This window comes from Carcharhinus amblyrhynchos, chromosome 11 (genome assembly GCF_965287045.1).
Source record: "Carcharhinus amblyrhynchos chromosome 11, sCarAmb.v2.hapA, whole genome shotgun sequence".
Lineage (NCBI taxonomy): Eukaryota > Metazoa > Chordata > Chondrichthyes > Carcharhiniformes > Carcharhinidae > Carcharhinus > Carcharhinus amblyrhynchos.
The window spans coordinates 47438676-47465090 of record NC_137334.1 but is presented as its reverse complement, the minus strand read 5'-3'; the positions used below and the strand labels follow the sequence as shown (position 1 = coordinate 47465090).

General features: G+C 40.5%; 1 protein-coding gene across 1 annotated transcript; it reads right to left on the bottom strand.

Annotated features, from left to right (window-relative positions):
- Positions 1–1163: 1163 nt before the first annotated feature.
- Positions 1164–19200, bottom strand: klhl23 (kelch-like family member 23). The gene is made up of 4 exons (XM_080199019.1): positions 18957–19200; positions 8555–9784; positions 7187–7339; positions 1164–6391 (listed from the first exon to the last, which is right to left on the bottom strand). The coding sequence occupies exons 2-4, from the start codon at positions 9780–9782 to the stop codon at positions 6081–6083; spliced, it is 1692 nt and encodes a 563-aa protein (XP_080055145.1). The 5' UTR covers positions 9783–9784; positions 18957–19200; the 3' UTR covers positions 1164–6080.
- Positions 19201–26415: the final 7215 nt, after the last annotated feature.

Sequence of the window (26415 nt, the reverse complement as noted above, 5' to 3'; positions counted from 1 at the left end):
CACAATATGGGATGAGCTCTGGAATGGATAGAAAAAGGGCACCCACCCTATTTCGTGTGACCGTCCCCCAACCAGGAACACATCCACCAGGGCCATGTAAAATCCAGCCGAATATTTCTTTTGCCTTTTGGAACATTCAAACTGTCTCCTTTTTGCTTTTCTGAGATTTTTGAACTGTTCCTGCCTATGCCATAAAACATTTGCCATGGGCAGACCTATTTTTTATTCACATTCTTCAAAAGAAGGAAAGAGTGAAGTTTTTGATCTTTGGGGACTACGCTTTGTCTACTACAATTGATCTAAATACCTCAGTCTTAAACCCAACACTCTGTCTCACTCCCTGACCATCCAAAACCCTCCCTGCCCAAAACTCCAAACTTACCAGTTCTACTCTTTTCTCCCAAATGTTGTTAAATGTTCCTTAAATGCAGCTATGTCATGTAGCAAAGTGTTTTGTTTTCTTTTGGATAACTGACTAATCAAATTGAATGAAAAGTTATCAATCAAATACGAACTGAACCAATCATGAATGCTGCATGTATTTGCAAATGATCTGTTAGACTTTTACTTTAGCCCTGTTACAGGGGGGAACATTGTAACAGGATCCTTTGTTAAGTTTCCCATGTGCAATGATTAAGTGTAAAAATTCTGTTACCAAAGCAAAACCTTGAGAAAAATATATAACTTTTGCTCGAGTAGAAAAAGGTCAATTTATGGTAACTTGTAGGAGCTTGTAATTAGCAATTTATGACAATTCTTCTTATTGTTCTTGTGCTCTCTGCCCGAAGGCAGATTCAACTCATAGCCCTGTGATCTCCACCATAGGTAGGGAAATGATCAATTAAACCATGAAGCTTTGGTATAGCAAAAAACAACATGTAAAAACATGAAAGCAGCTCACAAGTGAGCCAGGCAAAAGTTGTGAGTCTGGGAATTTGGTGAGTGAGGGAGAAGATGTTGTTCTGACCTTTTACATAAGGAGAGTGGGCCAAGAGAGGGACACACAGTAAGAAGTCTCACAACTCCAGGTTAAAGTCCAACAGGTTTATTTGGTAGCAAAAGCCACTACTTTCAGAGCTCACTTGATGAAGGGGCAGCGCTCCAAAAACTAGTGGCTTTTGCTACCAAATAAACCTGTTGGACTTCAACCTGATTTTGTGAGACTTCTTACTGTGTTTACTCAAATCCAACACTGGCATCTCCGTACCAAGAGAGGGAGCCAGAGACCAGCAGCAAGATATGAGTTGAAGCCTGGAAGCATTAATTAGGTGAGCAGTTAGGAAGTTTTAGATTTTTTTCTCTCAAGGGGAAGCAGTTGTTTTGGGAAGATAAAATATTGTTGCAAATTTTCAGCTTAGCCAGTTAAACCACGTGATATAAAACGACAAATAATAATTGAGTGTTATTTCTAAACTTAATTAGTTAAATTAAACAAAAAAGATGGCAGGAAGTTGATGCTTTGCAGCTGGAGTATGTGGATGCTAGTGGATACCTGTGTGATCCACAGTAATCATATCTGCAATAAGTTTTAGCAGCTTGAGGAACTTTGGGTCACTGTTGATGATCTGGTGGCCTGGCTTCAGACATTGCAATGCAATCTGGAAGGGGAAGTTATCTAGACACTTGGTTCTAGAAGACAGTCACACTCTGTAGGCTACGGCCTTCTGATTTGTTCCATGTTGGAGACAGGAGGGTGTGATTGAGAGTGAGGCAGGTATGGTGACCCGGAAGGTAGAAGTAGAAGAGCCTCAGCCCCTCCAATTCTCCAGTAGTTTCAAGATTTTTGCAGCTTGGATGCATGAGAGAGGGAGCTGCAGGATGGATGAGTGAGCCGTGTGATGTTAGTGTACCTTTAAGAAAGATTTTTTAAAAATCATGATCCCTACAGTTCTTACAACCTCAGCTGATGTCATTTGTTACTGGCTTGACTGTCCTTTTATTACTACTTCAATAGCTTAAATAGGTGTTGTCTGTGTTTACTCTGGGATTGGTTTTATGGCCCTGCATTGTTAAGAGGAAGGTCATGGGTTCTGGTCAGATTTTTTTTCTTCCATGGGGACTCAAGATTTTTTCTGTTTTTGGCTGGCAGCAGTGTTTTAGTTTAAAAGGGAGTGGATATCAGACCAAATTTTTTTTCTTTCGCTCTCCCAGTTTTGGGAAATTCTGCTGTTTAGCTGAAAGCATTCCTGGAGTGGAAATCTGCTATTGGTGGCTTGAATAGGGAGTCTCCCTGGTCTGGGAAGCTGTTCTGATTTCAAACTGTTCTGAGTTTATCCAGAAAATTGCATACTTCATCCAGAAGTCACAAGTCCAGTATCACGTGAGCATTAGTCTTCACTGTGTTAAACCTGTGAAAAAAGTCTTTTGACGATGGGATTGGTTTGATTAGAACACATTAGGTATTTTGTTAAGGGTTATACATGATAGCAGTTCTTCTGTTTGTTGTTTGTAATTGATAAAAGGTCTTATTAATTTTCTTAAAAACTCCCTAATAAGTCATTGAATCATACCTGAAGTGAAATATCTCACGCTTATTCTAACAAAATCCAAGAGGCAAAACTTATGATCTAGATGGGCTGTACAAAATACTTTGAAGTTTCTGAGTTGAACCAAAACTGATAATGGCACTGTAGTGCAGGGAGCCATTCAAGTGGGGAAAATAAATTGTGGAATTGTGGTGCAGGGGTCAGACTCTGCAGCTGAGAGCTGTGTTGCCTGCCCATTGCTGACATTACTCAATTTGGAAAGAAACTTGTATTGGAGAGGAAAGATCCAGTTATCATGGTCCAAGTAGGAAGCAATAACATGGATATGACAAGGAAAGGGGTTCTGATTAGGAATAATGAGCAATTTAGGGCTAAACTAAAAAGCAGAACCATGAAGGTAATAATTTCTGGATTACTACCTGAATAATGAACAAATTTGCATAGGATAAATAGGATTAAAGATTTAATTCATGGGTTACTGGCAGCAGAACTGGGGAAAATGGGAACTGTACCATTTGCGACCTGATTCATGATGGGACTAGTATTCTGTTGAGTCATATAACTAAGGCCATAAAGACAGCTTTAAACTAAATAGTGTGGGGAAATGATCACATGAGGGGAGATGTGGAAAAGTAAAGAGAATGGACTAGACAACAGGGCAGGGTAGTTCTAGGGGTAATGATAATTGGAGTGTGGCAGGAAGGGGCAAAGCATATAAGTTTAAGATTGTACCAACAACTAAGGCTAGCGCTTGCAAGACTGGTAAAAGGACAGAATTAAAGACGCTTTTTATGAATGCACACAGCATTTGTAACAAAATGGATGAAATGATAGCATAACTAGAAGTAGAATGCATGACCTGATAGTCATTTCAGAGACATGACTGCAAGGTGACCAAGGCTGGGACCTAAATATTCAAAGACATTTGACATTTCAGAAGGACAAGAAGTTAGGAAAAGGTGGAGGGATAACTCGTAATCAAGGATGACATTCGTGCAGTTGTGAGAGATAACCTTAGTTCCTAAGATCAAGATATAGAAGAGTTTGGGTAGGTACAAGAAATAACAAAGGTAAGAAATCACTTGTGGGAGAAGTTTATAGGCTCCTAACAGTAGCAACACAATAGGACAGAGTATAAAGGTTTAAAAGGTCTGTTTGGTTAATAGAGTGTATTCAGGACAATTTATTAGAACAGAAGTTCTAGTGCTAACCAGAAGCAGGCTATTTTAGATTTCATAAGCTATAATGAAACAGGATTAGCTAATCACCTCACAGTAAAGGAGCCTCTGTGCAACAGTGGTCATAACATGGTAGAATTTTACATTCAGTTTGAGGATGAGAGGTGTAGGCCTAAGACTGTTTTAAACTTAAATTAAGGCAATTACAAGAGTAGGAAGACAGAAGTTACGAACGTGAACTGGAAAATAGCTTAAATGACAGAGCAGTAAAGGAACAGTGGCAAACATTTGAGGAGATATTTCATAACTCTCAGCAAAGGTATATTTCATTAAGAAAGAAAGACTCTATGAAAAGGTTGCACTATCCATGGCTAATTAAGGATATTAATGAGAGCATTGTATTAAACGAAAAGGCACAAAATACTGTGAAGGTTCATAGTAGGTTAGAAGATTGGACCATGTTTAGAAATCAGCAAAAAATGACTAACATATGTAAGAATCAGAGAATGAGAAAAAACTAGCTAAAAACAAATAGGAAGAGCTGCTACAAGCATTTAAAAAGGAAAAGAATAACTTGAGCATGAGTTCTCTAGGGAGTAAGTCAGAGGAATTAATATTTGGGGGAAAAAGGAAACGGTGAAAGCTTTAAACAGGTATTTTGTGCCTGTCTTCACTGTTGAGGACACAGAATCCCAAGAATAGTTGAAAATCAAGAGGTAAAAATGAGGGAGTAAATTAAAACAATCACAACCACTAGAGAAAAGTTGCTTGGAAAATTCTTAAACTATCAGAATTAAAGGCTAACAAGTCCCCTAGTTTTCACCCTCGGGTCTTCAAAGAAGGGGCTGCAGAGATAGTTGTGATCTACCAAAATTTCCAATATTCTGGAGAAGTCCAAGTAAATTGGAAAATCACAAAGCATTCTATTCAAATAAAGAGGGAGATACAAAGCAGGAAACTACAAGCCAGTTAGCCAAACATTTGTCGGAGGGAAAATGCTGGAATCCATTATTAAGGAGGCAATAGCAGGACATTAAAAAAAAATAATAAATTCAGACAGATTCAACATGGTTTTGTGAAAAGGAAATCATACTTGACTAATTCATTAGAGTTCTTTTGAGGAAGTAATAAGGTAGATAAAGGCTAACCTGTAGATGTGGTGTACTTGGATTTCCAAAAGTCATTTGATAAGGTTCCACATCAAAGGTTACTCTCAGAATAAGAGCACACGGTGTAGGGGGTAACATATTAGTATGGATAGATGATTATTAGCCAACATGAAGTAGAGAGCAGCAATAAAGGAGTAATTTTCAGGTTGGCAAACTGTAACTAGTGGAATATCTCAGATCAGTGTTGTGGCCTCAAATATTTACAATCTACCAATGACTTAGATGAAGGGACTGAATGTATGGTAGCTAGCTTTGCTGATGACACTGATAGGTAGGAAAATAAATTGTCAGGAGAACATAAATCTACATTTGGATTAGGTGAGTGGCAAAGATCTGGCCAATGAGTATAATGTGGAAAAGTGTGAACTTGTCGACTTTGGCAAGAAGAATAGAAGAGCAATATATCATTTAAATGGAGAGATACTGCAGAACTCTACAGCTTAGAGGAACAATTACTGAGACCAGCTTTCAATTCCAGGTTTTATGAATCAAATTCAAATTCCTCCAGCTGCTGTGATGGGATTTGAATTTGTATTCCTGGAGCATTAGCCTGGGTCTCTGGATTACTAATTCATTGACATTATTACTATGCGATTTTCTCTCCATTTTTCACAAACATGCAATGGCCTCTGAAAAGTTTCAACAATTAATATAATCTCAAGTTATGTGATGTAAGCAAAAAAAAAGGAAGCAGTGCAATTAAGGATCAATGCTGAATGTGCTACATTGGAGACATCATTACTTACAAATTTTCCGAACTTCCTCACTTATGGAATAAGCCTCAGAGAGGTGATTCCACAATTTGACACTTTGGGCAGTGTCCACAGGAGGTATTTTTAAGAAAACTGCAGGCACACAGCCCATAATGAATTCCCTGTTAACACTATTTCCCAAAGATAACACACCACCCTCATATCATGTAGTTTCCCACTGAATTTATATTCTGTCTTATAGTGAATTTCAGGCTTTTGTTCATCATTTTAATTACATAAAATTTAAGAACAGAAATAGGCCATATGGTTCATCAGGCTCACTGCACCATTCAGTGGGAGCACAGCTAAACTTCTTCATCAATTCCACTTTCCCCTCTATACCCATATCCCTTGATTTGCTTTTTGCCTACAGAACGTGTGGGTCATGGTTATTTCCAAGGATGAAACAACGGTCGTAACTTACCACCACACATTCTCTAGTTTATCCATTGGTCTGCATCACTTCAGATTTTAAATACAACAATGTAATTACACTTATACATTATAAACACTTACACAGCCATGTGAACGCATGGCACTAGGCAGATTCCCAATTATTTCCCAAGAATCTTGGTCAGGGTCATATTTCTCAACACTCTGCAGGTAAATTCCCTTTGAATAAGAATATCCACCTGTAACGTAAATGCATCCATTCATCACCAAAGCAGCACATTCCATCCGTCTTTCATTCATTTGGGCTATCTGTTTCCATTCGTTCTTTTCTACATCGTAACAATCGGTGATAGTTGTTTGGCCACCAACAAGGTAGATCTTGTTATGTAAAGGCACGGAGCACAGCCCATACTCTAGGGGGAAAAAAAGCAGCACATCTAAGTTCTCGAGCTGAACGTTATGAATCCCTAACAGCACGTTTTCAGTATGGGGGTGGATTGGGCAGAACATAAAATATGGTCCTTGGGTAACTCACCACCTTCCTGCCCACTCCCAAACCATTTCCTGTGTGTATGGAGGAGTTGGGTAAGGCATCCACAAACACATCCATCTTTAGGTTTTTAGGGGCCTTTTAAGTTGGAAAGGCTGTGGGAGGGCAGACAGAGTACTTCCCAATGGCCTCAAAGTTGGCCACTTAAGGGTTTCACTTGGGGTGGGGGGAGGCGGGGGCTTGCCTGCACACATAAAATATCAGGCAGGTCAAGGATGGGCCCCCAGAAAGGAAAAAAACAGTTTGGACCAATATTCTTATTTCCATGTTTTACTGGTGTTCCATTTTAAAATATACAAGACCAGTTCAGACCAGTATTCTTAGTTTCCCATTTTTAATATTCATTTCCTTCTGGGTGGGTAGGTGGTGAGAAGCAAATTGGGGGAACCTTACAGTGCCCCCACCTGCAAACCCATCGGCGGGGATCTGTGAAATTCTACCCAAATTTCACTTCTCATTTAAACTCTGTGTGCCTCTTTAGTTTAATTGACTGAAAAAATATGCCACTGCATGTCTTCAACATAGATGTCCACTAGTTCCTGTGCAAAAATACATAGAAAACGTGGACAAATCCAGGCCATTGTGTGTAGCTGATCCAAAATTGAAAAGGAATAAAAAGTTTTATTAATTATAATTTATTAAAAATTTTGTAACGTACCTGGGTGTGGAGTAATGGTTATCACTGTCCATTCATTCAGGTCCGATCTATAGCTTTGTATTTTATCATAAGTGGAGCTTCCTCGGTAACCATGGTGACCTCCAGTCACATAGACAACATCCCGGAGGACACAAGCTGTTGCATTTCCAACCCCTATCCATGAGATTTCTATTAGTAACAGTACAGTAAAAGAACTAAAACCTTGCTGAGAAAATAGTAACTCCAACATTGTGTTTAAATGGATATACATTATCCACCAATGTAATTGCTTTTAAACTGAAATATATGTATCAGAATATTCTAAACATAAATAGAGAGAATGGGCAGAATCTTGTGGTCCCTGCCAGAATAGTGGGATCATATTTAGCTCAGGAACCTGATTTCCTGAGGGGAGGCTTTTGCTGAGGCCTTTTCCCTGATCTCAAACATGTTGAGAAATCAGATCCTCTGTTTTTAGTCATCTTCCACCTGATCTTTGGTATCCATCCCTTCTGCCCCGTGGAGGGACATGCAATGAAGGGAAGAAGCTGCTGGTGGAGCTGTTTACACTGATGTGGCACTGCTCTTGCCTCTCAGAAGTGGAAGCTGGAACTGCATTAATTGTTCCTGCAGTATGTTGAAGGCTGACATCAGGAAAGTGCAGCTGAAAACAAGTGAAGTACTAGATAGATGAAGTACCTTCTGAGAAGTTAGCAGTCACCTATTAAGCAGTGATAGCAGTCTCTGAGAGCAGTTTTTGAACAACAGTCTTTTACCTGGCCATGGCTGAAGCTCTTCAGTGTATCTGATCAAAGCCCTCCCAGCTTGTCAGTTTTACTGAAGAATCTTTGCCAGCTGTGCACTCACCTGGGGTGAGGTGCAGACAAAACATGGAACCAGTGTGTTTCTGGAAAGCGTTACTTTGTAATGTTTCTCAAGAAGGCTCTTAATTGCCTTTTTAATTGGCTTAATTGTTTTCTTCCAGAATAAAGGAACGCTGGACTTGGAAACCACCCTGGTGAAAGCCAAAAGAGGGCAAATGACTTCAGGATATTGACTCAACCTCAATATCATTGACTTTATCACTTTGCATGCACAGAATTCTGTCTCCAATTGACTTGGAAAATTCTTCCTTTATCACTTATACTAATCACTTATTCAAATTCAAGCATCATGTTTAAAGATAGATTGAGCCAGATTTTATCGTCCATTGACTTCAGTAGAGAATAACATCAGGTTAATTTATAAAATGGACCCCCAGTCAATAAATCCCCATTTTCACATGGTGGGTTTGGTTAAGATTGTGGCTATCATTTCAGATTATTTTAAAATTTCAGTCAGAAATAATTCAAGGGCTTACGTCTACTGGCAGTGAAATTTGTTACATACCCTTTAGCATGCTTACAATAGAAATCCAATCCTTTTTCAAAGGGTCATAATATTCAGCATCTCTTGTTGGCGCTCCACTTCTGTAACCGCCCATTACATAGATGCAACCATGCATCACCACTGAGCAGTGATAATAGCGAGCATTTAACATGGGGCTCCCTTCTATCCAGTTATCCATTTCAGAATTATAAATCCACATTGTGTCCAAGGCCTCCAGATTATCTGAACTGTAACCACCTGTTACGTAAATATTTGGTCCCAAAACAGCAACACTGTAACTTTCTCTTTTGTGATCAGGCATTAATGAACCCTGTGTCCATAAATCAGTCAATGGATTCCAAATGTGGACCTCGGAAAGCGGATGCCAGTAATACCCACCAACTATATACATAGCATATGTTGATCTTTTGCAAGGCTGTGAAGTCATATTATCACTTTTTGGTTTTAGAACATGGTATTTTAAAGAATGCATCTTAATATCACTTGAGAGAAGGTACTGCCCGTTCAACTCGAGTGCAGTTCTGAGGTACAATTCATCCAGATCAACTTGAATATACTTTAATAATTCCTCCAGACCATCAATTCTGTTCTTCACATCATATGCAATCCATCTAATAATGGCTTCTAGAAGTATGTCTTCTTTCCACGCATTAAGGTTGTCCTTGGACAGAATGAAGAGGAGTTTGTCTTTGCTGATGTCTAAAAATTCATCTTGTTTTGAAACATCTTCAAACCTAGAGAGGATCATCCTTCGAGACTCTTTCTCCAAGTCTTTACAAACATGGAATTCTCCAAAAGAATGCATTCCTAGACAATTGTCCACATCTAGATGCCTGATCAGAAAGTTTTCACATGCCTTTTTAACAGATACAAATTGTAGGAGGTCTGCAGTCTCTAACAGGCTCTGGACATTATTTTCTGTTATGAACACCTCCGATGTATATACGTACCTTACAAGAGCATCCAAAATGTTGTCATCAATATTAGGAAGTTTAATAATCCTGGTGGCTTTTTCTCTCATATCTGCTGTGAACATTACTTTGAAATAAGAACTGCAAGCTGCTAAAGCAACCTTGTGACAGTGAAATAGCCGTCCTGAGAAACATTCCAAAGTAATGTCAGTGAATAATTCATTCCAGTAGAATTCTTTAAAAGCTTCAAGAAATTCAGCTGAATGATTTGCATCCTTAAATTCGTAAGTATATTGTTCACATTCTTTCACAGCCATATCTGTAAAATAAAATTATTTTTACTTCTGACATTCTCATAATTAGCTTCAGCAGTCTCAAGTGAATATATCTAGTCAGATCATGTTTAATTTGCGAGGTGATGTGATTAAGTCATCGTACTACCATGATGTGATATGTACTCATCAATAGCAAGCTCACTGCTACTCAGTTTGGTTTCCAGATATTGTCATTGCTTTGATCCAGGCATGGACACAAATGAATTACAGATGCCTTCAAAAATCAAAGCAGCATTTCACTAAGAATGGATTAAAGAGCCCAAACGAAATTCAATGTGGTGGGGAAGTGGCATAATCAATGGAAAAACATGAAGTCGCTGGAATCATACATAACAAGGATGGTGACTATTGGTATCCAGAACAGCACTGTCAGAGATCCTGCAGTTTTATTAATGACGTCTTTGCAGGAAGGTTTGCTAGCTCTGTTGATATGGGTGCGTTTAAACAAATTTGACAGGTGGATAGGTTAGGGAGTGGCAGTACAGTAGGAGGTGATGCACAGCCAAATATAGAAGTAAAAGCATAGGGAGAAAATGCTGGAAAATTGCCGCAGGAGAGAAGAGAGCTGATGTTTTGAGCCCAGATGATCCTTTGTCAAAGCTTTACTGCCAGGCTTTCTGAGATTTTCCAGCATTTTCTGTTTTGGTTTCAGATTCCAGCATCTGCAGTCATTTGCTTTTATTTATATAGAAGAAAAACTAAGTCAGCCTGGAAGGCAGAGGAAAAGATATAAGGCACAAGAGAACATGGCATGGCTGCGTGGCATTTATTTTAATACAAAGAATCTTACAGGTAAGGCAGGTAACTGAGGACTTCGACTAACACATGGGAATACAATACTATTGCTGTCATGGGTGAGGGAAGGGCTGGACTGCCAGTTCAATAGGGGATGCATAAAAGAGGAAGTGTTACAGTATTGATCAAGGATTCAATTACTGCAGTGTGGAGGGATGATACCTTAGCAGGCTCTTCAATTCAGGTCATTTGGGTAAAACTTAAAAACAAAAAGGGGATAATCAGGTTGCTAGGAGTGTACTATGGGCCCCCAAACAGTCAGGAGAGATAGAAAAGCAGATATGTCCACAGTTCTTTATGTAGAGGTTGGTAAGTACCAGGAATGTGCTGCCAAAGGAAGTGGTAGAAGCAGATACAATAGCAACATTTAAGAGACATCTTGACAGATACATGAATAGGTAGGGAATAGAGGGAATTGGATTGTGTAGAGGCAGAAGATATTTAGAAAGATGTCGTGTGTCGACACAGGCTTGGTGGGCCAAAGGGTCTGTTCCTGTGCTGTGCTGTTCTTTGTTCACTTTGTTCTTTATGTAAATCTCAGAGAATAGGGTAATAACAGTAGGGGATTTCAGCTCCCCCAATATTAATTGGGATAGGCAAAGTGTGAGTGGCTTAGTGGGGGAGGAATTCTTAAAGTGCATCCGGAAGAGCTTTTTGAGCCAGCATGTAGAAAGTCCAATAAGTGAGGAGTGGTGTTGATCTGATTATTGGGAGTGAGGCTGGGCAGGTGGTAGAAGTGTCAGGGGTGGGCGGGGGGGGGGGGGGGGGGGGGGGGTGCGCGGGGGTAGTATTTCAGTGATAGTAACCATAACTTACTGACATTTATAGAAAAAGACAAATATGCACCAGAAATAAAATCTCTGAATTGGGGAAAGACTGATTTTAATATGATAAGATCTGACCAGAGTGGACTGGGAGCAGCTACTTTAAGGAAATTCACATCAGGGCAGATGGAATCATTTGAAAAGGAAATAGAAGACAAAGCCAACATGTTCCCATAAAGTTAAAGGCTGGGACAAAAAAGTCCAGAGAACCCTAAACCCCAGATATACAGGACTGGATCACAAATACATGGGAGGCATATGGCAGATACAAGGGACTCAAAACAGTGGATGCCCTCAAGAAGTAGAGAAAAAAATTAACAGAGCAAAGAGGGAACATGAAAAAAGAACGTGGGCAAAATAAGGGCAATTGCAAAGGTGTTTTGTCAGTATTTTAAAGGCAAGAGGGTAACCAGAGAAAGGGTAGAGCTCATTTGGGATCAAACTGCAATGTGTGTCTGGAGTCAAAAGACATCGGTGAGGTTTAAATGAGTATTTTGCATCTGTGTTCATTATGGAGAAGAATGATATGGGTGTAGAAAGCAAGAAGGGGGACTGTGATATAATTGAACAAATTAGCATTGAGGCAGAGGTATTAGTGGTTTTGGCAGGTTTAAAAGTGGATAAATCCCCAAGCCCAAATGTGATGTATCCTATGTTGTTGTGTGAGGCAAGTGAGGAAATTGCACAGGCTCTGATGCTAATTTTCAAATCTTCTCTGGTCACAGGCAAGCTACTAGAGGACAGCTAATGTGGTATCATTACTCAAGAAGGTAAGTAATGATAGACCTGATAATTACAGACCAGTGAACTTAACATCAATGATAAGGAAATTATTGGGAAAACTTCTGAGGGACAGAATTAATCTCCACAAGGATAGTTAGCATGGCTTTATCAGGGGAGATCAAATCTAACAAATTTGATTGAATTTTTCAAGGAGGTGAGAGCAGTGCAGTTGATGTAAGAACATAAGAACATAAGAAATAGGAGCAGGAGTAGGCCATCTAGCCCTTCGAGCCTGCCCCGCCATTCAATAAGATCATGGCTGATCTGTCGTGGCTCAGTTCCACTTTCCCGCCCTCTCCCCATAACCCTTAATCCCCTTGCCTATCAAAAACCTATCCACCCACGTCTTAAGTATACTTAGCGAGGTAGCCTCCACCACTTCAACGGGCAGAGAATTCCAGAAATTCACCAGCCTTTCAGTGAAGAAGTTCCTCCTCAACCCCGTTCTAAACCGCACCCCCCCCCTTATCTTGAGGCTGTGCCCTCTAGTCCTACTGTCCTTTCTGAGCAGGAAGAGCCTCTCCACCTCTATCCTATCCATCCCATTCATCATCTTATATGTCTCAATGAGATCTCCCCTCATTCTTCTAAATTCTAACGAGTACAAGCCTAGTTTATTCAGCCTCTCCTCATAGTTCAACCCCCTCAACTCCGGTATCAGCCTAGTAAACCTCCTCTGCACTCCCTCCAAGGCCAAAATATCCTTGTGTAAGTGCGGCGACCAAAACTGCACACAGTACTCCACCTGCGGCCTCACCAATGCCCTATACAGCCGCAGCAAGACCTCCCTACTTTTATATTCAATCCCCCTCGCTATGAAGGCCAGCATCCCATTCGCCTTCCTGACCACCTGCTGGCTGGGTTTTTGCGACTCATGCACAAGGACCCCGAGGTCCCTCTGCACCATTGCATGCTGCAGTTTTTCACCATGTAAGTAATAGTCCTTCCTACCATTATTCCTACCAAAGTGGACAACTTCACACTTGCCAACATTAAATTCCATTTGCCAGTTCCTGGCCCATTCGCCCAACCTATCTAGATCCTTCTGCAGACTTTCCACACCCTCCGCACAATTTGCCGTTCCACCAATCTTGGTGTCATCAGCAAATTTTGACACCATACACTCGGTTCCCTCCTCCAGATCATCTATACAAATGGTAAATAGCTGAGGCCCCAGCACCAATCCCTGGGGCACTCCACTAGTCACCAACCGCCAATCCGAATAGCACCCATTGACCCCCACTCTCTGCCTCCTATTTGACAGCCAATCCCCCATCCACGCTAACACCCTACCCCCAACTCCATGCCCCCTAACCTTCTGTAATAACCTCTTGTGCGGCTACATAGACTGTAGTCTACATAGACTGCTGTAAGACTTCTGACAAGCTCCCACATAGAAGACTGATCAATAAGGTAGGAGCCCATGGGACTCAGGGCAATTTGGCAAATTGGATCCAAAGTGACTTAGTGGCAGGGGGCAGAGGATGCAGGTTGAAGGTTTTTGTGACTGGAAACTTCTGTCAAGTGGTTTACTATAGGGATCAATGCTGGGTCCTTGCTGTCTGTAATGTACATTAATGATCTAGATGGGAATGTAAGGGATGTGATCACTAAGTTCACAGGTTACACAAAAACTAATAGTGTGGTAAATAGCGAGGAGGAAAGCCTTAGATTACAGGGTGGTATAGATGGGCTGGTCCGATGGGACGACAGTGTCAAATGGAACTTAACCCTGAAAAATGTGAGGTGATGCATTTTGGGAGAACTAACAAGGCAAGGGAATATACAATGAATGGTAGAACACTGGGAAGTACAGAGGACCAGAGGCACCTTGCGGTGGATGTCCAAAGATCCCTGAAAGCAACAGGACAGGTAGATAACGTGGATAAGAAGGCATATGGGATATTTAACTTAGCTGAGGCATGGGATATAAGAGCAGGGAGGTTATGATGGAGCTGTATTAAATATTTGTTAGGCCTCAGCTAGAGTATCTGTCTGCAGCTCTGTTCACTACACTTTCGGAAGGATGTGTTGTCTGGACTGGAGCATTTCAGTTTCAAAAAGAAAGGCTGGGGTTGTTTTCCATAGAGCAGAGAAGGCTGATGGGGGACCTGGGACCTGATTGAGGTGAAGAAAATTATGAGGGACATAGCTAGGGTAGATAGGAAGAAATATTTCCCTTTAGTGAAGAGCCAAAAACCAGAGGGCAGAAATTTAAGACAAGGGGCCAGAGATTTAGAAGGGATTTAACAAAAAGCTTTTTCATCCCAAGGTTGGTGGGAATCTGGAACCCACTGTCTGAAAGGACGGTGGAGGTGGGAACTCTCACAACATTTAAAAAGCATTTAGATGAGCACTTGAAACAATGTAGCATACAAGGCTATGGACCAAGTGCTAGAAAGTGGGATTAGAACAAAGAGGTTCTTGATGACTGGCACAGGCATGATGGACCAAAGGACAACTTCCTCTGTTGTAAAAATCTATGACTCCATTCCCTCTGTAATAACTTGGGAAGGGTCTATATTTTTGAGCTCTACTCACAATAGTGAAACATTCAGTGCCAACTTGCACCAGAATATAGACAACATCCAGAATTATACTAGTAAGTTAAGATGAGGAAATATTTTCCCCACACCATATTATGAATAAAGGGGGTAGACATGCAGAGAGACTACTTGCATTTGCTAAATGTAGGGTGGTCATGTATAAAGCTACATATGCAAAAAAACAGTCAGGAGTGGCACAGTGTCATAGTGGTTAGCATTGCTGCCTCACAATACCAAGGACCTAGGTTCAATCCTGGCCTTGGGTGACTGTGTGGAGTTTGCACATTCTCCCCCTTTCTGCATAACTTTCCTCTGGGTGCTCTGGTTTTTTCCCACAGTCCAAAGATGTGCAGTTAAGTCTATTGGCCATGGTAAATTTGTGGAATGACAGGAATAGGGTGGGGGAGAGAGCCTGGATAAGAAACTCTGTCAGCAAGTCTGTACAGACTCAATGGGCTGAATGGCCTCCTTCTGCACTGTAGTGATTCAGTAAGGAGGATTTTCTTTTTGCAGAGGATTGTTGACTTTTGCAATTTATTGTTCACTCAGGTGGAGAATGCAGGTTCTCTGCAAATGTTCAAAGGCATCTTCGTAATGATTTCTTATAGGTTCCATCTTTCATCTCTTCTGTGCCTACAGTTATGTGAGGCACATAAAGCACATTCTCACATCCTCTTATCCATTCCTATCACCCGAATCTCCAGAGACAGGTTGCATCAAGTTCTGGGGTTGGACTCAAATCCAGAGCTAATGGTTCAGAGGCAAGGATGCTATCCACTGTGGTATAAATCCCATTTTCTGATGTTAGTACTGCAAAATTTGAGAAATATATTATTCATATTGAAGTAGAATTTAAAACTTAGAGTCAGGCTTATGAAGCTTTTAAATAAGAATCATAAGAACTAGGAGCAGGGATAGACAATTTAGCCCCTCAAGCCTGCTCTGCCATTTAATACAATCATGGCTGATCTCATCTCAGTCTCAACTCCACTTTCCTACCCAGCCCTTGAAACCCTTACTGATTAAAAATCTGTCCACCTCTTCCTTAAATTTACTCAATGTCCTGCGTCCACCATGCTCTGGGAAGTGAATTCCACAGACTCATGACCCTTTGAGAAAAGTAATTTCTCCTCACCTCTGTTTTAAGTTTGCTACTCATATCTGAAAACTATGACCTTTCATTCGAGATTGCCCTACAGGAGGAAACAGCCTCTCCATGTTTACTTTGTGAATCCCCTTCTTCATCTTGTACACCTCAAATAGATCTCCTCTCATTCTTCTATACTCCAGGGATTATAAGCCTAAACTGTCCAGTCTCTCTTCGTAAGACAAAGCTCTTATCTCTGAAATCAATCTAGTTAACCTCTTTTGAACCACAATGCAACTACATCCCCCTCATGTAAGGGGACCAAAATTCTAAGTGCGGCCTCACTAATGCTTTGTACAGTAGAAACAACATTTCACTACTTTTATATCCAATCTTTTAACAATAAATGCCAAGATTCCATTTGCCTTCCTTAGTACCTGTATACTAGTTTTCTGCTATTCATGCATGATGATGCCCTGATCCCTCTGCATTGAAGCACTCTGAACATTCTCTCCATTTAGATAACAATTGGCCTTTGTATTTTTCCTACCAAAATGGATGACCTCATGCTTATCCATGTTAAACGCCATCAGACAAAGTTTGCCCCATTCATTTAAACTATCCATATCCATTTGTAAAATTCTTATTTCATTACTGTCACCTATTTTAGCGTCAACTGCAAATTTGGCTATGGTACCCACTTTCCCTGCATCCAAGTCATTAATGTAGATTGTAAATAGTTGGGGTTCTAGGACCAAACCCTGTGGCACCCCACTAGTTATGTTTTGCCAACCAGAAAAATACCATCTGTACCAACCCTCAACTTTCTGTTGGTTAGCCAATCCTCTATCCGAGCTAATAAATTACCTCTATTCCCATGTCAATTAACCTTGCATATTAGTTTTGTGTGTGGCACCTTATCAAATGTCTTCTGGAAGTCCAGATATACTGGACAGGATTTTATGGCCTCACTCAAGTGAGACTGGAAATTGCCACCCAAAGTGAATAGACATTCTGTTGTCTGCCCCTTGCCGATTCCATGGTGGGCAATGCAGTAGAATTCTGGTGACTACAGGATCCCCATTATCCACCTTGCTATTTACATCTTTGAAGAACTCAAGCAAATTAGTCAAACCTGATTTACCCTTCCTAAGACTATGCTGACTCTGATGGATTGCATTTTGACTTTCTAAATCTCCTGGTATTACTTCCTTAATAATGCATTCTAACAATTTCCCAGTTGGCTTGTAGTTTCTTATAGTTTGCCTCCCTCCCTTTTTGAATAAGGACATTATATTAATATCTTTTCTACTCACTGGGACCATTTCCACATACAGGGAATTTTGGAATATTTTGTAACCAGTGGACCCACTATCTCCAATGCCACTTCCTTTAAGATCTGAGTATGTAGGCCCTCAGGCCCTGAGGACTTGCTTGCCTTCAATCACAATAGTTTGCTCAGTACTTTTTTTCCTAGAGATGATGATAGTTCTAAGTTTCTACCTTTATATAACCTCTTCATTTTCTTTTATTACTGGGATGTTACTCATGTCCGCCACCATAAAAACTGAGACAAAACATTGATTTAGTGTCTTAGCTATTTTTCTGCATTTCCTACTATTAACTACCAGCTTCCAAGAGACTAACATTCTCTTTGGCAACTCTCTTCCTCTTTATACACCTATAGAAGCTTTTGCTGTCTGATTTTGTAATTTGTGCTGGCTTTTTTTCATAATTTACCTTTGCTCTTTTTATTACTTTTAGTGAGACTTTGTTGATCTTTAAAAAGCTTCCCAGTCTTCGAGCCTGCCACTGGTGCCTTTGCAGTAAGGCATGTATGAGCTATTGTCTTTATGTTGTCCATTATTTCCTTGCTTGGCCACGGAAGTCTTTCACCCCTCTTGTTGCCTTTTCTTCTCTCTGGAATATATTTTAGGTGGGAGGACTTGAATATGTCCTTTGAACATCTGTCACTGTTCATCAATTGTTCTAACTCTCAATCTTCCTGCCCAATCTACTCGGACAAACTTGTAATGCGTATGTAATTTCCTTTGTTTAATTCCAGAATGCTAGTGTGGGACTCCAGGTTCTCGCCCTCAAACTGAATTTGAAATTTTAGCATGCTATGATCACTCTTCTCAAGAGAATCCTTAAATATATTGGTTTTATTGTTAAGAAAAGTTGGACTGGAACAAGGTTAAATCAACAATCATACTTAGACAGTGTTGCTCCCATCCCAGTTAATCATATTAGGCCCTCACAGAGAGATGTTACGTCTAAAGAACAGGCAGAGCAATTGTGAAAAAAAATCTCAGCAGGTCTAGCAGAATCTATGGAAAAAAAAACAGATTTCAGGTTTGGAGTCCAAAACCACTCTTCTTTGGAACTTCTTTAGTTTCATAAAATATTCTTTTAGGAGTCCAAAATGAAAAATTGCTCCGTTCTCAGTGATGTCTTCCTAAACTCTGATCAACACAAAAGTTCAATCGTCAGCTAAGTAAAATGCGGGTCAGTTATATTTCGGAACTGTACTGTTGTTAATTTTCAACACAATAGCCAAAATGAATTATTAACCAAATATTACGTGACCACTTACAATAGTTTTACTATCACAGCAAGTGCGTGTGGGGTTTTTTTGGAAGATGCGCAAGTTCTTATATATTTGGGTAATGGGAATGATTGAAATAACAAGCATTACAGAAAGCTTTCAATTCTGCGATCTTTTCAGGTATCCACTGTCATTAACTCTTTTATGTATCGGCGAGCTTTGGTGCCAAGAACTTGTGAAAATTTGGATCTACCATAACTGTTGATGTTTGTTACTAAATATATTTCTTAATATCAAATTTCACTGACCATTGCTGGTTTAATTGATACTAAGATTGCAACATCGTTCGTTTCCTGAATGTTCTGAATCATATGTTACATGTGTATTTTATTTTTCCCAAAAGTAACAACTTCAGCACATGAGCTTAATTGTAGCTATTGTTCGGACATAAAGACGAAGTCAGTTGTTTATAAATAGACACGAAGCAGGCAGTGCACATACACAAAGACACACAGTTATGGGTCGACCTTCAAAACACAGCATCCATACATAGGCAGCAATAATTAAGTATACCTTTCGAACGATTATTTTCGCCACCACACAGAGATAAACATTTTCAGAAGGTATTGTTTGCAGAGCTTACACTGACCGAGAGGCATACACTAAGTGGTTGTGGAGGCCCCGCGGAGCAGATGGGGTCTATTTAATCCAGTGAACTCGAGGGCTCCTGTTCTATTTTGGAATAGCAGTCAGTTGAGCAGCTCAGCTGCCACAGTTCACTGAGAGCAGACAGCAGCTCCGTTCCAGCTAAGAATATTCAAAAGATGTCTGGGAGCCAATTTGCACTTTAAGGAGAGTTTAATGGTGAACTATGGAGAATGTTTAATCAGTTCACGCACATCCAGTTGTGCTGTGAAGTCCTACTTGTTTCATAACGTTATGTATTTTGTGAAGTCGAGGCTGATGAAGTGGAATTTGTGTTGGATTTCAGCAGCAGCATTGTGGAATTTAGTATTAGCATATTCTCCAAGCCATTTATTCCCGTGTGTTCTCCATATACCTGATTCCTCAGATCATATTGCGATAATGGATTGTCGTTTTGTAAACCTGTACTGTACTAATCCGGCTTGTTCCATTCCAAAATAGTTTTCTCTCAATAACTGCTGAGAAAAAAATTCAGAAGTTCTGCTGAAGTAAACATTTTCATATAATATGAATGTTTGAGGAGAAAATCATAGAAGCAATGCTCATGATCATTACCATAGCAACTCCTACAAGATCACAGCAAAGTTAAATAGTTATCCAAAAGGCAACATCTGCCCATCTTTGTTTCACGCTGTAGTTCAGTTTGTTCATTTTGCCAATGTTCCACAAATTGTTTGTAATGATGCACTTTGAGACTTAATTCGTTAAGAATTTATTTACAGTGATTTTCAGGAGCTATTTTGCAGCTAATTCTGAAATACCTTTGCACTAGGAGAATTCCGCCCCCTAGGGTGACTCCCCGCTTTGAGTCCCAGCTACTCTGCCGTGTTACCCTTATAATGACAATCACTGTAATGAAATTAATGTAAACCAGTTGGGTGATGGAATGAATCTGTGGTTTCTGACCACTGCTTCTCAGTTTTCCAGAGGTCTCAAGCTCCACTATTGTGCTCTGATCCACCAGAGGTAAAAGACAGTAAGTATCAAATGCGCCCGTGTGACACGGTTGGTTTTGGTAGAGGTTGGGAAGGGAGGGAAGAAAAATAGATACTACAATCTCTAAATTAGTTGACCTTGCTTGATGATTTGTATATTCATCTTTGACACTTGGTAATAGATAGCTACATAACATACAGAAGTCCCTTTGGCCCAATTGATATTCCCTGATGATTGCATGTGTTCTGCACCATTTATGACTCTTCAAATACTGAAGAAGTTCATGTCCAAATTCAGCAAGACCTGGACAATATCCAGGCTTGGTGTAACATTTGCACAAGTGCCAGACAATGATCATTTCCAACAAAAGAGAATCTAACCATCGCCTCATGACATTCAGAGGCACTATCACTGCTGAATCCCACTCTATCAGCATCCTAGGGGCTAACATTAACCAGAAACTTAACTGGACTAGCTATATAAATACTATGGCTACAAGAATAGTTAGAGACTAGGAATTATGCAGTGAGTAACTCACCTCGTGACTTTCCAAAGCCGGCCCACCAGCTACAAGGCACAAGTCAGCAGTATGATGGAATACTCTCCACTTGCCTGGATGAGTGCAGTTCCAGTCACACCCAAGAAGCTTGAAACTATCCAAGAAGAAAGTAGCCTGCTTGAGTGGCATCTCATCCACAAACATTGACTTCCACTTGTCAGACACCAACCACAGCACTGAACGAGATCTGTCTCCAGGTCAAGCACCTCCTTCTCCAATTCTTCAATCTTGGATTTCCACCTCTATAATGACCTGTTCATATAGAACCCCAATAGAAGATTCAGACAAAGAGTCTTGCCCACTTTCCACCACAGCCTCAGGAAGGGGAGCCTCCCTGCTTTCTCCAGGCAGCCCAAAATAAGGGAACTGAATGAGTCTAAGAACAGAGTGTCCTGTAGCAGCAGGTTGTTAAAGTGCAAGTATATGGATCCCTTCCAAGGTTAGAACAGAACAAGTTAACCCAAACCAGGGAGTGGTCTGAGCACAATCCTCACTGCACATAAGCCACTGGAACACAGGACATTTACACCTTAGAAAAGTAAAGGCAGTTGATGTTTGACGCTCAACTCCAGGCAACAGAAAAGTTTGATTTATTATTGTCACATGTATTAGTACACAGTGAAAAGTATTGTTTTTTGCATGCTATAAAGACAAAACATACCATTCATAGAGAAGGAAATGAAAGAGTGTAGCATGTAGTGTTACAGTCATAGATAGGGTATAGAGAAAGATCGACTTAATGCAAGGTACATCCATTCAAAGTCTGATGGCAGCAGAAAAGAAGCTGTTCTCAAGTCGGTTGACATTTAACCTTAGATTTTATCTTTTTCTCCCAATGGAAGGTGGAAGAGAGAATGGCTGGGGTGTGTGGAGTCCTTAATTATGCTGGTTACTTTGCCAAGGCAATGGGAAGCGTAGACAGAGTCACTGGATGGGAGGCTGGTTTGTGTAATGGATTGGGCTACATTCATTACCTTTTGTAGTCCCTTGCAGTCTTGGGCACAGTAGGAGCCATACCAAGCTATGATACAACCAGAAAGAATGTTTTCTATGGTGCATTTGTAAAAGTTGGATAGAGTTGTAGCTGACATGCCAAATTTCCTTAGCCTTCTGAGAAAGTTGGTGGGCTTTCCTAACTATAATGTCATCATGGGGGGGGGGGGGGGGGGGGTGGTGAAACTAGGACAGGTTGTTGGTGATCGGGATACCTAAAAACATGAAGTTATCGACCCTTTCTATTTGTTCCCCTGGATGTAGACGGGGCATGTTCTCCTTTATGCATCCTGATGTCAATAACAATTTCCTTTGTTTTGTTGAACTGATGGAGAGATTGTTGTCACCGGACCAGTTTTTCTATCTCATTCCTATGCACTGTCTTGTCATTGTTTGAGATCTGACCTACTACAGTGGTGTCATCAGCAAACTTGAAAATCCAGTTGGAGGGGAATTTGGCCACACAGTCATAGGTGTACAAAAAAAGAGAGTATAGTAGGGGACTGAGAACACAGCCTTCTGGGGCATCAGTGTTGAGGATAATTGTGGAGGATGTGTTGTTGCCTATCTTTATTGATTGTGGTCTCTGGGTTTGGAAGTTCAGGACCCAGTTGCCATGGAGTTTGAAGATGAGTTTCATAGGAATAATGGTGTTGAAGGCTGAGCTGTAGGCATCAGGAATCTGACATAGGTGTCTTTGTTATCTGGATGTTACAGGGTTGAGTAAAGGGCCAGGGCAATGGCATCTGCTGTGGACAGTAGGTGAACTGCAGTGGATCCAGGCAGTCTGGGAGGCATTAATTGATTTGTGCTGTGACTAATCTTTTAATGATGCATGTCAGAGCCACTGGACGATAGTCATTAAGAAACCCTAACTGGCTTTTCTTTGGTACCTGGATGATGATTGTCTTCTTGAAACTGGTAGGGACCTCAGGTTGGTGTAAACAGCAGTTGAAGATGTCTGCAAATACCTCACACAAGCTGGTCCATGTAGGACCTAAGTGCTTATCTAGGTATGCCATCTGGTTTATCTGTTAACTTTCTCTCCACTCACATTGTCTATACCTTTAAGCCTTAATTACCTGTAAAAACTCACATTCCAATCATTATTTTGTAAAGACACAAACTCAATTTATATGCCCTGTCACTCACCTGCTGAAGGTACTCCGAAAGCTAGTGGCATGTGCTACCAAATAATCCTGTTGGATTTTAACCTGGTGTTGTGAGACTTCTTATTGTGTTTACCCCATCAGGGCCAACTGCTTTCCACGGGTTGATTTTTGAGAAGGCTGCTGTGACATCAACAATAGTGACTTGTGATATAGGTTTGTCCGACTCTTCCAGGATGGAGGGTGTGCTCTTGCTGACTTCTTATTCAAAATGGACATAGCATGCTCATCGGGGAGTGGGGGAAGCATTGGAGCCAACTATTTTACCAAACATTGTCATAGTCAGTAGGCATCTGTGTGGTTGGCCTGGGATTCTAGCTTGATCGAGTACTGTCTTTTGGCATCTTTGATGGATCTCTGTAGGTCATATTTGACTTTTTTTGTAGAGGACAGGGTTGCCTGACTTGAACACCTCACATTTGCTCTGCAGCAGGCAATGGATATCCCTATTCATCCATGGTTTCTGGTTGGGAAACAAGTGGATTTGTTTCCTTGGCATAGTCTTCTACATACTTACTCATGAAATCAGTTACTGTAGTGGTGTACTTATTCAGGCTGGTTGCACAGCTTTTAATTACTGACCAGTCTATTGACTTTAAGCAGTCCTGTAGATCATCCGATTCCTCAGACCAACATTGCACGACTTTCTTTGATGGATTCTACTGTTTCAGTTTTTGCTTATAAGCCAGGAGCAGCAGCACAGCCTTGTGGTCTGATTTGCCAAAGTAGATGGTAAATCAGAGCAGTAGGCATTTTTGATATTAGGATAACAGAGGTGAACTTTCACAGAAGGTAATAGGGGTAGTATTTTAGCTTTAAAAAAATTTACAAAATAAGTGGAACTTTAAAATACTTGGTTCTGGTATTTCTTGGGTTTCTCAGGGAAAATCTGCTGCTTGAAATAATGCTGTCTTGTAAAAGTTCAGGACAGTTGCCATCTTGACAGTAACTGACATAGCTTTTCCCATTGTGTAATTTGGTCTCAATCGAGACATAATTCCATCACCAAACTGCTGCTGAAATGCAGATAGGACAAGATCCACCTTTTGCTAAGTCTTGGTAAATGTACTTTACTCTGTCTGCCTGAGCCTGACAGTACGTCTTTCCTTCCTCCTCACTCAAATATAATAAAACAGATATACTAAGAGAGATAGCTATCTCCTTAAATTGTTCTTGCAGCAGTTTAAATTTCAGCTGCAAGGGGAACAAAAATAAAACCCAGAAGAAGAAACAATAACAAATGAGGTCAAAAGTGAAATCTGAAGTGCAGAAAAAGCAAAACAAGCAAATAATTCAACAGCAAATTGAATATGGAGGAAAATTAACTTTTCAAAAGGTATTGATGAAAATTATTTCTAAGAATGCATTCACCAAAATGGCTAACCCATCGATGTGACTCTACCATGTGTTATAATTGGATGCTCAATTTCAGCAGATTGCCACTGAGAAACTCAGGATACACCAGAGCACTTTGAAGTTCCAATTATTTTTGTGTGATGAAGCATTGCCTTGCCTGCTAAAAGGTGGGACCAGGTTACATTCTGCACTGAAAAAAGAAACATGTCAAAAGTTTGCTCCCCCATTCATCCAATTGGCACCAAAACATTTGTTTGGAAATTTGGCCCTGACTTCATGTTTACTAACACAGCACAACTGAAACCCAAACTTCACAGTATCTGGAAACATGGAGACCTTACTGATCTTAATAGCTACATCTTATTTACTTAATTATTAAGCCTCAATTACACAAAGTTTCCAGGTGACCTGATCTGCCTGATATGTGCTAGGTCCACTATCTGGCTGAAGTATGTTGTAAGTATTTCATTACAGTAGATCAGAACCGGGGGCAAATTGGAACAGGAGTGAAAATCCCAGCTCAAAATTTCCAACAAACATATACCAGCAACCTCTACAGAAGAGAGAAAGAGAATAGTCCATATGTACTGGTATAACAATATTTCTTGCATACATAAATATAAAGACTTGACCTCATTATGCAAGTACAATACATTTATAAACAATGATTTAAATGAACCCAAGCTGCTGGAACATGCATTTTTATATAGGGAATCCCTTTGTTGCAAATTATTGTCCTATGATTTTTCCAAAGCCCTTATGTTCTTGGAATTCCAAAATTAAATAGTCTCGTTACAACTACCTTTATTCTGTCACAAGAATAGTTCTAAAGTGGTGTAATATGAAATTACTGCAGTAATGGATGGGACCCAGAAATGTGGAATACAGCACTACTAGCACCTCATTAAGTTGTTGCAGATATCAGAGTCCAGCAGGAACAGTAATTTTCCTCCTCACATCACCCTTAGCACAGGTGGAAATACAATACCACTGCTAATGCCCCCCAAAAATGAATATAATTGAGATCCATGGATATTCACCAGGATCATTGTCAGAAGGGTGGGAACAAAGTCACCCCAAACAAAGGGTGGGGGACAAAGTTAGCACCAACTTTATGCTGGCTCACCCAAAAAAGAGGACATCTTGCCTCAAATATCATCAAATTATGTGGCAGTCAGATCACCCCACTGAACCCAATCCTGATCTCAACCAACATTAGAACTGCAATTGTCAAAATACCTCATGGCATTCAAGTATAGAAGGCCAGAAGGAGGCTTTGTTGCATCTTCATATTCTTTAAGACCAGACTCAGCAAAAACCCAACCAGCAAACAGGTGGGATTTTCCAAATCTCCTTGTGTGTTTCGGGGAGTTGGCCCACCATTGGCTTGTGACGAGATCTTCTTGTCCTACTATTGTCAAAAGGGTCTCCTATTTGCGCAATCTGCCACAGGAAACCCACAGCGGGGTCATAGAATTCATAGAATCCTTACATCGCAGGAGGTGCCATTCGGCCTATCAAGCCTGCACCAATGATTCCACCTATGCCCTATCCCTGTAACCCCATATACTTACATTGCTAATCACCTTGACACAAATGGACAATTTTGCATGGCCAATCCATCTGACTCGCACATATTTAGACTGTGGTAGGAAACCGGAGCACCCAAAAGAAACACATGGAGATACAGGGAGAACATGCAGATTCTGCAGAGAGTGATCCAAGCCAAGAATTGAATTGCGGTCCCTGGTGCTGAGAGGCAGCAAATGTAACACTGTGCCACCATTGCACCACTGGAGCAGCCAGAAAATCCCACCCTTTTTCTTTCCTGGTCCATGTTGATCATTAGCACTTTATGTAGTGCATTTGCCACAGAATTGTTATTTAACTTCATCCTTCAAATTTGTCTGTCCGGATAAAAAATATGGTCTAAACATTCCATCTCCAACAGCATTTGAAATGGTAAGGTTGAAAAAATGTGGTCTGGAACCATTATAATCATAATCTTCACTATCAACCTGGTTGAACAGTATGAATAAAAAATGCACTGCGCACTGGCAAATATTCACGTACTTCCTAAAAGTAGGAGCATGCACTTGTTTTACCAAGGTATGTTGTTGCCATGGCAGTATGTTTACCCTGAGACAAGCAAATACAAACACAATGTAAGCATGAGGCTGCGTCACTCACTGATTTATATCCATTCTGTGGATCACTGACTTGCTGGAATGTACGAAATGTGTGTGACTAGGGTCAAGCGAAGGAGTCAGAGCCTGCAAATGAACATCACCTCACATATATTTCTTCAGTGGCT